The 13,163-nt window shown below is 37.7% G+C and overlaps 1 protein-coding gene across 1 annotated transcript; it reads right to left on the bottom strand.

Moving 5' to 3' along the window:
* Window positions 1–146: 146 nt before the first annotated feature.
* LOC140940035 (protein disulfide-isomerase 2-like) lies at window positions 147–8,198 on the bottom strand. The gene is made up of 8 exons (XM_073388907.1): window positions 7,961–8,198; window positions 7,666–7,863; window positions 5,680–5,951; window positions 4,925–5,029; window positions 3,539–3,868; window positions 2,170–2,290; window positions 1,525–1,703; window positions 147–1,106 (listed from the first exon to the last, which is right to left on the bottom strand). Exons 1-8 carry the CDS (start codon window positions 8,115–8,117, stop codon window positions 894–896), a joined length of 1,575 nt encoding a protein of 524 aa, XP_073245008.1. The 5' UTR covers window positions 8,118–8,198; the 3' UTR covers window positions 147–893.
* Window positions 8,199–13,163: the final 4,965 nt, after the last annotated feature.

Here is a 13,163-nt window from a genome sequence, read left to right as displayed (position 1 = left end):
GGCGGCTGAATCGCGTTTTGCTAGCTAAAGTTGTTTTGTCTCGAGATGTCAAGTATCTAGGGGTTTGAGCAAATCAGAAACGGAGAAATAGTTAAATGAATGATAATAGAAAATAGAAAGTAACAACAACAAAGAGAACAAAAAACCCTTATCAATAAGAATTTTATTTGAAAGTTTTTTTTTTCAGGTTATCTTTTTAAATTACACCTTCACACCAAAAATATGCTATAAATAAAATGGACCAAGTTATCAAGCGTTGTGGTGGATGGTCAATTTCGAGTGTTGAACACTTCCAAAAACTTCGAGTTGAAAAAAAGTCTAGAAACAGTCAGGAACGACCAATAGAGTTTAAAAACACCATAAGTGGATTATCTATGGTTGACAAAATAGTGCCAGAAAATGTGGGCTAAGTGGAAAGACTAAACAAAAAATGAAAAGTGATTATGTTGCTCTTGTCGCTAATTATAGCCTGGTTTTGACCACGAATGCAAGCAAAAGCAGGGGAATCTATCACAGACCTCTCTCATAAGTGGCACATCATTAATATGGTATGTTTTAGTTAATCTAACCTATACTGGTATAACATTTTGGAATAAAAATTCTTATGAACTTAGCACATGCTAACAAGGGTACTTGAGCAAAGGCTTCACACCATACATGCTTAACCTTAAAAGCCTTTGTAATGATAACTTAATTAGCTGGCAATTTATGAAAAAGGTCTATTTGACTACAAAAATTATTGTGAACTTGAACTTGAGTAATAGAGCTCATGCTTGCATTAATAGTAAAACAAGGCTGAAGAGAATGTCCTCATATTGAGGGACTATCGGCTACACTCGTGCAATCACAAGAGTGTCATAATAGATTCCTTTCCATGTGAGACATCTTCGGTTCTACAGCTCATCCTTCGGGGTCTCAGCTTCCCCCTCTTCTGTAGCATCGCCTTCACCCTCAGCTCCCTCAGCGGGCTCGGCACCCTCCTCCTCTGCATCAACATCTGGAGGTGGCTCTTCTCCCTCGGTTGGCTCTGTATTGCCTTCTTTGCCTTCAGATTCAACAAACTTAACTAAATCTTCCAAAGTTCTTCCACCTTTATAATCAACAATCTGCAATACAACAACAAAAAAAGATTCATATAAATTTTTATGCAGGAAAACATACAGGGGATGGCTTTGCTATTTTTCTTTCATTAACTATTTGCAAACCAGTCATTCTAAATTTTTACGATTTGACTAGACCTGTAATTTCTTTAGGCCTGGTTACTCTTTTACTTTGCTTCAATGTGCAAAATGGAACAATTATCAGACATATTATGTTTCCTTCTTCACTAGATGGGATTCTACTCTATTGCAAACCTATGATAGTAAGTCAAAACCCTCCATCTCTCTCATCTTACACTGGTCACCAAGGAAGAATCTTGCTGCCTGATGCTTTACGAAACTAGTATATGTACTTCACTGAAAGAAACAAATTTCCTGTAGTGAATTTCTGACATACATTCAAGGTTTTCAGGTTGACACCTACCTCCTCACTATCTTTAGGGAAATATTTTAAAGTTGGGAAACTCTGGATCTTCACAGTTTCTACTTCATTAGCAGTGGAGTCCATCTTAGCAATAACAACATCTTCACGATCCTTGAATTTCTCTCCAAGTTCATCCCAGATTGGAGCCAGCTTTTTACAATGGCCACACCACGGGGCATCTGCAGAGAAACAAAGAAAATACAGTAAAAATTGGCCGGTACTTTTGTTTTAAAACCCTTTAAGATGCCAACATCCAGATACAATTTCTCCAAACTGGTCTCTATACATTTCCAAAAAGAACAAGTTGAGAGAATTGGTATTTTCCCTTAGGTGATCATTTTATTAATTCTCACAACCTCTTCTCTTGATTATGTATTGATTTTGTTAGGAGAAAATTGATGTTGGTCAGTCACTCTTGGGACTTAAAAGGTTAAAGTGGAAGAGCACTTAGCTAATCTACAAAGTTCAAAGGCACTCTACTGATGAAAAATAACGTGAACAAAATTCACGTTAAACATGACAGGATTAAAATGCTTACATAAAATGTAACTGGCAGGAGGCAACCAGTTAGCTTTTTAATGACAGCCATGCCTGCCCAAGGATACTAAATCATTACAAAATAAAACAATAGTATTATGAACTCACAGAATTCAACAAAAACACCCTTAGTTTTGTCTTTAACTACTTCATCAAAGTTCTTTCCTACAAGGACCTTCACAGGTTTAGCATCCCAGTCTTCAGGAACGTCCTGGCTTAAGAGATGAGCCTGAAAAATAAGAAGGAAAATGAAAGGATTTCACCATTTAAGCTCCAATATCCACATACAAATTCTCCAGACTTGTGTCCATACATTTTTTTCATGAATTAATGAAGAGAAATTGATCAAAGATCAAAGTACTTTCCCCATGATGATCATTTTACTAATTCTCATAACTTTTTCTGTTGATGATGTATTTGTAATGTTGGGAGAAAATTGATATTGGTCACTCATGGGACTTAAAGGGTTAATTAGAATGTGTACAAGCAGAACACAATCAAATCTCATTTAGTAACAAACTTTTAACCTAAGCAATCAGGTTTTGGAAAGAAGAATTGTAGCATCACAATACTCCACTAACTCTGTGAACATTTGAAATACAGGTACATTGGCAGGGGTGGAACCAGGATTTTTTTTAGGAGGGGTGCACTCGTCTCTTGCTCTACTTCAACACCAATAAACCACATAGTTTTTTTTTTTGGCAGAATACTAGTTGTATTAGAAAACTGCAGGTCATTTCGGGGGGGGGGGGGGGGGGGAGGGGGAGGGTGCGCACCCCCTGCACCTTCCCCCTAGATCCACCCCTGATTTGTTCGTAACCAGAATGAGTTTTACCAAACTCAGTGATCTTTGAGATTTTTAATGTCACCTTTTTTGCGGCAACAAGCGATTCCATTTCATACTTAGGGTTTTCGTTAAGAATTATAGTAGCAGGAGAAAGCTGTAATGTTACAGGAGAATATTGTGAAAGAGACTATGTATGAATAAAAAATAGTCATAGGCTATTGCAGGTAAGCTGGAGAATTCTACTCCTCCGCTGCCTAAAGAACAACCTGACAGAGATGTATGCTATTGAAGCGGGAGATAAAAATATATCGACACTGTACAAAATGTACATAGTTTTTCAGTTGTGAAATATACTAGTATGTCAGGGCTTATATCCTGCTGATACCATATAGGAAGCCAACAAGACCAAAGAAAGTAGTTTTACAGGATGAAAAGATGGAGACAATTGCCCAACTCATCTCAACCAACTTGGTTTGCCTTTGTATGTGTAAACTACAGAAAAAACCACAGAAAACATGAGCAAATGACCGTCTCTGTCTTCTCACCAACATCAAAAATGCATTTATTAAAAAGTGGCTGCATAGTCTCTTTCTATTTGCTGACAAAAAAAAAATTGATCTGGTAGGGAGCTGGAGTCAACCCAGATATAAACAATCAAAACCTTGAAACTTAAATTTATGTCAAAATTACCTTCATTTTTCCATCCAAGACATCTTGAACAAAGGCTTTGACATTATCAGTTGTAAGCTCGGTGGTTTCTGGTTTATATTTCGTCATCTCATCCTGTGCCAAGTCGATCAGTCGAACAGTAGGGATCTCTTTAGCATCAATTCCAAAGAATTCAGAGATACGAGCGTTGTCCTCCACATCATTGTCAACAAAGACAAAGAGAACCTTTCCTTTAAAATCCTTAGCAGCAGCTGAAAAGCTGTCATAAATACTTTGGAAATTATCAACTTTTTTGCCCACAAAGAGAAGAACGTGCTTCTTCACATCTCCACCAAAAATTTTAGGTGCATTCTGAAAGAGACAATTACAAGAAATACTGTAAACTCCCGCTTGTAAGCCCTGGAATTAAACATCTTTGTAAGGGGTTTTAGGAAGGCTTCTAGATGGAGGGGTGTATGTCCATGGGGGCTTATATACCCGGAACAGAAAAAGGGCTTTGAAACAAGCTATAGCAGTACTGACCAGGGTTCTCAATAGATTTTTAAGTAGGAGGTGATCACTGATAAAGTAGGAGGCTCTTCAGCAAAGCCAGAGGTGTCAAAACAAAGCAAAGAAAAGCGACCTAAACACAAAGTAAGCGGCTATAAATCCCAAAGTAAGCGGCGATCAATCGCCGGGTGCCGCCTTCTATTGAGAACCCTGACTGACTAAAATACATTACATTAACTGGTTTTTAATACACAGCTTCAAAACATCATAGCGCGACTCAAATTCATTTCAACACAGCATAGAGGGTGCCCAGTGTTGTCAAAAGTAGCCGGCTACCAGCAAAAATCACTGCCTACTAGGTTAGTATTGGCCGGCTTATCTGCTTGGCATTTCTTTACGGATGGTGTTTTTTAAATAAAATATCCCTGGACTGGCTGCCTACTTTGAAAACTCAGCTGTATACTTCAAAACTTTCTGACATCCCTGGGGGCCTTTTATCTGGGGGGGAGGGCTTATCATCATTTTTTTTTTGTTTACAGGTAGGTGGGCCTCTATCTGGGGGAGCTAACAAGTCGGGGAGGGGGGGCTTAGAAGCAGCAGTTTACCATGTGGTCAGTGGAGTTTGGGAAGCTGTCCTTCACAATTACCCTATTGATTAATGACTTTTGCACCTTTCAGTTACCATCACTCAGTGATGTACAGTGCACAAAGTTTTGACACTGATAATTTTGATGTTACATATCCATGCAGTATGCAATTAAAAGACCTCTGTAAATGACTTAACTACCCGCAATCTTCCATGTGAAGTCTGATTACCAATGCAGTTCTCTGGAAAACCCTTGGGTTTGGGTAGGATTAAGAACATTTCCTTTAAAGCTGAAGGTGATGAAAAACGACTTGTGATTTTGTAACTCTTACCTCATCATTGAATTCTGTAACAAGAGGAAGTTGGTTGGCCTTGATAAATTTGATGATGTCATCAGCCTTGGCTTCACCATCATAGTCAGCACGTCCTTCATCAAACTGTGACCAGAAAAATGCAGAAAGACAAATGAATTTCACACGATAAAACTTGGGAATTTAGCTGCTCATTTGAACTTTGGAATAATATTGGTTTGTTTATGCAGTGATACTGTCACTCTTTCAACAAGTTTGTCATTTTGTAGGTACTGTTCATAAAAGAACAAAAATGTTAATAATGACAATAGTACTAATAACAAAACAAAAGGAGAACTTGAAAGCACTAAGCAGACAAAACAACACTGCTATAACAGGTTTTTTTTAAAGTTCCCTTGAAACGCATACATGTATATGTAGTCAGAGGTTTGAAAATGTAACTTCCTAGAAGGCTTCTTCTCTCAAGCAATAGCCAATATAAAAACTAAGAGTGCAACCATTGCTTTTTTCTCTTCTCCTACTTTCTTCCTCCTTGCTCTTTCTATTTTGCCTTTTCTTTCACGTTATTAACATGATTTTCGAGCTTATCGGGCCCAAAACCCGCCTTTTGGCCCTTTTTGAATCAAATGGCTGCTAATTTTCCTAAGTTCATTTTCAAAAAAATCAGTGTCATGTAGATAAACACCCATAGATATTAAAAATGTCTAGAGAAAAACAAAGTAAAGGCAAACAACCCTTATTGTTAGTGGATCACAAACAAGAACAAGTTTCTTTACCTTTTTAAAGACTACAACATTATCGTTTTCTACTTTGTTCTCCTTGGCAATGGCCTCATCATGGACGATTCCAAACTCCAAATCATCAACGCCTTGAGCAGCCTCGATGAAAGCTTTAGCAGCGTCAGATTCTTTATCTTTGTAAAACCCAATAACAACAACATTTTTCTTGTCAACGAATTCTTTGACTTCATCAGCAGTCTTGAGTTCCTTGGCAGGTGGGCCAGTTTTCTTACTCAACCATGTAATGATTTCTTCCGATGTACGGCCACCTGCAGAGTTTAGATACAAGTTGAAGTAATCAAGGTGTGTTCAGACATAACTGGATAAAGAGCATTTTCACTCACTTGGCCAGCATCTATAAAAAGTTATTGAGTGTACAAAAGAACTGTTTACACAAGAAAAGAGTTCACCTCCCACAGAATTGGTTTGGAACATGGCTGCCTTTTCACTGTTTTGGAACACAAAATAATATGGCTGCTGTGATTTCATGTGAAAATGCCCCATACAGTTTATGATCATACCTAGAGGCCATTTATGCCCTGACAAGAGCACACACCATGTGAAAACATGTATGACAACTGAATTTATGGGAACTTCAGGTATAGAGTTAACTGTCTTTCCAGCACTATCTACCCTCAGGAATGCTAGTTTTCTTCTCTGCTCTAGCTGAGAGGTTATTCTCTGAGAATTGTGGTTTTACCCTCTTCTAAAAATCTAACATTTCTAAATTCCACTTTGATCTAGAAGTGTCTCCAATTACTGGGAACCACTAAGAAGACAAAAGGAACCTCTCTAAATAACATGCTGTTTTTTCCCTGATCGTAATTTTTCCTCCATTTCTCACTAGTACCCTCAACCTCCGTGAAATTTACACTGATAGGTGCATAGTCTTTATAACATCACTGAGTTGGATAACTGTGATTGGATCTTGTCCACTTATTATTTGCATTTACAATTCTTTTCTTCATTTCTCCACAGTACCCCTCAATCCCTACGGAATTTACACTGATAGGTGTACCCTCTTTATAACATTACTGAGTTGGGTAACTGTGATTGGATCTTGTCCACTATAATTTGCATTTACAACATGTTAAGAAGGACAAAAGAATAGTTACCACAACAGATAATTGTGGTAAAATCACCTATTGAAATGATAAAGTTTGTTAAAGATGACTCATCTCTCAGCAGTCAAAATAAATTTACATATCGTTGGGGAGTAACAAAGATAACAATATTTATAAATGTTTATGTCTAAAAATCTCTCTTTTGTTCCTTACAAGATTTTATTAGACAAAGAAAAAGAACAAGTGCAGCGAAAATCACGTGAACTTCTTCGTTTAAAGGTTTAAATGTATTATCTAAATTTTTAAACAAAAGCCTTCTTTGTAGTGTCGAGGTAAGAAGTTTAAAACAGGTAGTTCCTCAACAACCCAAAGTCCAGAAATCAAATATTTTAAAGCTGTTTACATTATGAAGCTCAAAATAAGTTTTTTTTCCCCTCCATGTCGAACCTGGCAAAAACAAAAAGCGGTTGTTGAAAGCCTATTTTTCCTTTTACTCTATAGCTTGCTCTCTTGCTCAAACCTTTTAGCGTATAACAAGGCTTTATAAAATTGAACAAAGATTCTTAACAAGTTGTTCGGTGATTAGACTAACTGTGAAACAAACACCTATTTGGACAGCTGATAAAAGAGCCTTTTTTTCAGTGCCACGACTCTTGAGAACGAATAACAAAAGAACAACTAAAAGATAACCGTACAAAACTGATATCAAGAGAAACCCAACTGGCGATTCCTACGTATTTCGACCATTTGGGAAACCCAAACAAACTTAATTAGTTGTAAGAAAACAGCGACATTTAATAATAAATTTTAATATTCACAACCAAAAAAATATGGAACGTTCCACATGGTTGCACGTGTGATGACTCATCCATTGCACGATTTTTTGTCCTCGTAAAGAACCGTCTGTAATTTTTCTTACCTCCATACTCAACCGACTTTTTGGATCTGAAGAACTTGATGGTCGGATAGCCGTGAACTTCGTACTTTTCAGCAAGTTTTGTTTCTACTGTTGCGTCTACTTTTGCAAGCTTTATCGCAGATCCTTCTTTCTTGAGCTGTCCGGCGGCTTTGGCGTATTCTGGGGCCAGAGCTTTGCAATGTCCACACCAAGGGGCATCTAATCGAGAGAAATAAACCATATGAAACAAAAATCATGAAGGCCGCAGTGAATGACTTTTTGTTAAGTTCACAGACGTACAACATGTAGTACTTACAAAATTCGATGAGAATATGCTCATGGGAATCTAAAACATGATCAAAATTGGCTTCTGTTAAAACTAAAACATCTTCTTCTTCTTTGATTTCTACTTCAGCCTTGCTTCCAATTGTGAAAGCCACTAAACTGAGTACTAATGCGAGATAAACCTTCATTGTTTAAATCCTTCACGAGCTAACCGAAGTGTTGGACTGATCGATTTGGAAGACGGCAACGAAAGAGGACGAAGACGTGTACAACACACCGGAAATGGGTTTACTGACCCGTCGTGTCTTGCTGTGATTGGTTGAAAACACAGAGCCCGCGAACTGCAGCCACGGAAATTCTACACAGTGACACGTCACGTTAATCAGGCTGCGAACGTGACACTACCCATGATCATAATGAGTTGTGACGCTTGTAAGATCTCATTAACAGGCAATATCATACCTGTCAACAGGAAAAAATTACGACACAATGAAATGAAAACTTTGATGAGTGTAACCAGTTAAAAGTTTGGCATGTTTTTTTAAGTTGTTCTGAATATTGATAATTGGGTCAACTATTGGCTAATAACCTTTTAACGGCTATATTCTTAGACTCAGTCGTTTTTTATCATGAAAATATCATGTATTCGTCCTTATCCACCACAAAATCTGACTCTCAGTTGCAGGTTTTACCCGTCATAACTTAAAGAACACATCGTAAAAGATTAAATTTTAAATTTTAATTTAGTGAGTCACTTAGAAGTTTAAATTTGGTCAGTTGCAGGCAGCTCAGTGAAAAAAGTAGACATCTGTACTTGTTCAGTTAGATCATTTGCAAACAAAAAATAAATAAATAAATCATAAGACAAAAGGAGGTGACGTTGCGATGATCCCCGGTTTAGACATTTCTAACTGTCAGGTCTTCTATTTACTTTTCTAAAATGATCTCGGTAATAGCCAGGCAACAGGTAGTCTGCTACACAGCCGTTTTTAGTGTCGTCACGCAACGTTTGGGGAGGAGCGTTGCGTGACGACACTAAAAACGGCTGTGTAGCAGACTAGGCAACAGGAGCCAATGATGTCTATACAGTTGGACCTCTCCACAACGCTGACAACGGCCACATTGGGGTCAAAAGAAATTGACCGTCGTGGAGAGGTGGCCGTTGTAGAGAGGTTTAAACAAGAGTCAGTGTATGGAACGTCCGCCAGAAATAGTGGCCTTTTGTAAAGCGGTGGCGGTTGTGGAGAGGTTAATAGACTGTATGTATCGATCGGAAAACGTTTAGTTACTAAAACCGCGACATTACGCGCGTGCTTTGTGACCCTTTTCAATGCACGCACGCGACCCACCTCGCCAAGGCGCAAGAAAGGCGCGAGGGTTCCTCGTGCATGTATAAACTGACGACACTAGAATTGAATATAATTATAATGGTTTAAAAATCTGCCGACCATCAATCACGCGGTTATACTTTATTTTTTCCAGTTATACTACATTACAAAGACAACTCTTATGGTCTTTTATACAATATGTATTTCCATATAACTTGTACATGGTTAAAGTGAAATCCTGAGAGTTCGTTAAGACTTCCGCCGAAATGAGTACGAAATTTACATGAGCTTAAACGTGATCTGTAACTACATAAGTGGTTACCTCTATTAAGAAGTACAGGACGCGGTCAACCTCAAGATTTTCCTGAATTGTTTTTAAGCGACGGTCAACTGAGCATGTGATTACGTCAGCTGATTACGTGTCCATTTTTGTTGGAACAGTACAGTTTATGAGACGCCCATATATGTCTGATGATCAACGAACGAATGTTATGTTTTGTCAGATATAACAACATTGAGTCCCGCCCAGCGGTTTACTAGCAAAAGGAACAAAAACAGTGCACCATTTCTGTCAGTACATACCCCTTTTTCGTACATGGCAACTGACCCCAATACTATAAACTTTCTGCTTGAGGCACAGGTAACCCAGGTTCACTGTTCGTGTCACTTACGAGTTTCAGAACATGAGTAAACATAGAGAAGATATCGGCCGAAGTTTAGGTCTGGAAATTTGCTAGAAAATGGAAATAAAAGTCGACGAAACTTTATAATACCATGTGGTGAGTGGTTGTTGTCTTTAATATGCAGACGAAGTTTCGAGAAAAATAATCTGCTCATCTTTCCTACATAGTATACTACTCATTAAGGACAACAACAACTCGCCACAAGGTAAGTTTCATCGGTTTTTATTTTCATTTTCTAGCAAATTTCCAGACCTAAACTTCGCCCCATATGTTCTCTATATTTACTCATGTTATGAAACCCGTACGTGACACAAACAGTTAGCCTGGGTTACCTGTGCTTGAGGTGGATCCTATTGGCGAAAGGCTAAATATTGGCTCGACTGATTGCTCTTCAGCACTTTTCCACAGTTCATTGGCCTGATTCATAAGTCATGATTTCTGAAGAGTCACTGAAATAGTTTCAAAGACAAGAGGAGAGTATAGATCTTAGGCTAGATGTTTCATCGTTCAGTTCGCGTTGCTGTTGTTGCAAACAACCAAAATGGTATTTGGCGGGCTGAACTGTTCCAACTACCGTGGTAAATTTTCGGTAAAGGACGTTTTTGAACAACGCACGCCAACCGGAAGTGAGACTTTTTCCCTTTTTTTAAAGGGAAAAAGCTTATTAAAATATGCCTTGACGCTACCAAATCTGTATTGCTAAGAATGTCTGATTTGGACGGTGTTTCGAATCCACTTGGAAGAGAATCACGTACCAGTTTTTGCACTTACATCAGGTTTATTCTGTATATACTATAATTTTCTGATTACACACTTCTGAAACGCTGAATACTTCGAGGGAGTGGGACAAAAAAACCTGGTACATTTCTGCTCTATCTCGATAGTGTCTAAGGCCCTGTTTACATGGAGTGGGGGACCCCGGTCTAGTGGGGTTGGCTTCTTTTGTTTTCACGCACTGGCGGACACAAAACAAAAGAAACCTACCCCACTAGACCGGGGTCCCCCACTCCATGTAAACAGGGTCTAATACCGCGTGGCCACTTATATACCCTAAAATATCCTCCTGGGAGTTAACACTATGTAATATACGCAGTAACGCTGGCTATGAGCGGAAGGCAAAACAGTGTCTACTGTTCAGATGGCAAAATGATGTGTATGAAAATAGAGGGTCTGAAAAGGGGGGTCCACTTGTCGGTTGTCGGTTAAAATTCAGTAATTTTGTCGGTAGTCGGTTAAAATTTTCGATCTTTGTCGGTAGTCGGTTAAACTTTTCGATTTTCGCCGGTTGTCGGAAAATCTCAGTTAATAAGTAAATACGCTTGTTAATTATTTATATTTTTTATGTATTTCACCAACTTTTCAAGACTTTGATCCCTAAGGAAAGAGTAAAACTTGCAAGAATGCATCAATTGATTGCGCCTACACCGCTCATTAACTCTTGTTTTTTATGCAACATGAACGTTTATTTCATCATTGTTTGCCATTAAATGAATAATTAGTACTGATAAAATCACCCAAGCTTTTATTGTAAATGCGAACTTGGTTTCCCTGTCGACTACAGGGCACAGTAAAAAGTAATTAATTAATTACTTACTGGACTTTAGCCTTTTGGATACTTAAATTATTTTCATTGAAAAACTGCAAGGGATGACAGGCTGCACATCTATCCCTCTCATGTTTTGGTTCTAACAAGCATGTCCTTTGCCATAATTTTCCTTTCTCAAAGAAATAGCACTTTAGGTGGTTCTTTAAAATTTTGGCAATTTAGTGGTTGGTTTTGTATGAGATTCCACTTTTTCATTAAAGCCTCTTTTTTATAGACACCAAGGGCTGGTATTGTGTCACGAAAGGCCATATTTCAGTCTTTTTCTTCCTGGTTGTTTTTTTTCAGCAGCGCTGCCTTCCTTTCTGTGAGTTTTACTTCTAATAGCAATTTTTCTTTCAAAATTGTGTGGCTAGCTTCTGTCCATCAAGCGCTTTTGAAATCTGAAATACTTCCTCAGAGGAGTTTGTTCGTAGGATTCTCAAGGCTTCTCGTTTGTCAAACAGGCGCTTTAACAATTAGTGGGCGATAAGAGGTGAAAATGTATATACTTTAAGGTTTCCGTTTCAAATGCGTCTTTACGTCAAGGATAGCTTTTTCTCATTTTTTCACTGAATGTTGTATCTTGGTATACAACCGTTTCTAAAAAGGATGTCTCATTTTCAGATCTTTCGGCCGTAAATTTCATAGGAGGGCATGTAATCTAATTGTTCCACGAAGAAAGCTACGATGTCTGGTTCACTTATGTCCCATAGGTGAAAAATGTCATTTATGTAGCGTTTTCAAACAGTTGGTTTAAAGACGGTTTTGCTTAAACTTTGTGTTTCAATATGTGCCATGAAAGTGTTGGAAAGGGAACTGCTGTCTTTGTGCTCATCGCGGTAACGTGGGTTTGTACTGATTGTTATTTACATTAAACGGGAAAGAATTTTCTTTGAGGATTAATCTAAGCAAAAAACATTCGGCTTTTTCATGTTTGACTTTTCAATAAAATTTATAAAGTCGGTAGTGTCTTTAAGGTGTGACTTTGTGATTTTGATATTGGCTGTAGCAATGTACCTGTATCAACAACAAAAAAAGGAAATTCTTTCCCTTAGGCCATCTGTTGAGTCATAAATTTAAAGAGGTTACTTACTTCCTCGAACTAACGGTTAGATTAAATACAAAATGCTTTTTTTTTCTGGAAACAAATATTGATAATACCAGCCCATGTCGGTAGTCGGTTAATATTTTTCCTGTCGGTAGTCGGCAATTTTTTACTCATTTTGTCGGTAGTCAGTAATATTTTTCGCCCTTTGTCGCTAGTCGGTTAACCCCATTCACACCCTCAAAATAGAGTATAGTGTGTGTGTGTGACGTAGTTAATCAATAAAAATTGTTATCGGAAATCAATCGATATCATCGATATTAATCGATTTAATCCGCCTATCTATCCGCCTTTTCCGAAAATTGTAAATTATTATTATTATTATTATTATTATTATTATTATTATCATTATTTGATTAGCCATTTATTACTTTAAGATTTTAGTGTTGTTATGCGCATTCGATCATATCTTTATCGCATGCTAGACTGCGCAATATAAGAAATAAACATTATTATTATTATTATTATTATTAATATCGATTGATAACGGAAAGCGATAGAAATCGAAGTCACAGAAAAACAATTTATCGATT

This window comes from Porites lutea, chromosome 6, assembly GCF_958299795.1.
Source record: "Porites lutea chromosome 6, jaPorLute2.1, whole genome shotgun sequence".
Lineage (NCBI taxonomy): Eukaryota > Metazoa > Cnidaria > Anthozoa > Scleractinia > Poritidae > Porites > Porites lutea.
Note: the sequence above shows the minus strand (reverse complement) of the source record. Positions and strands in the feature narration are given on the sequence as shown.

Bases quoted from the DNA above. Each gene is read 5' to 3' on its own strand.
- LOC140940035 (XM_073388907.1), bottom strand. From the start codon at position 8,117: ATGAAGGTTTATCTCGCATTAGTACTCAGTTTAGTGGCTTTCACAATT. The intron at 5,030-5,679 runs GTAAAGAAACTT...TTCTGGTCACAG, and splicing joins ATGTTGTAGTCTTTAAAAAG to TTTGATGAAGGACGTGCTGA. The intron at 2,291-3,538 runs GTAATTTTGACA...CTTATTTTTCAG, and splicing joins TCTTGGATGGAAAAATGAAG to GCTCATCTCTTAAGCCAGGA.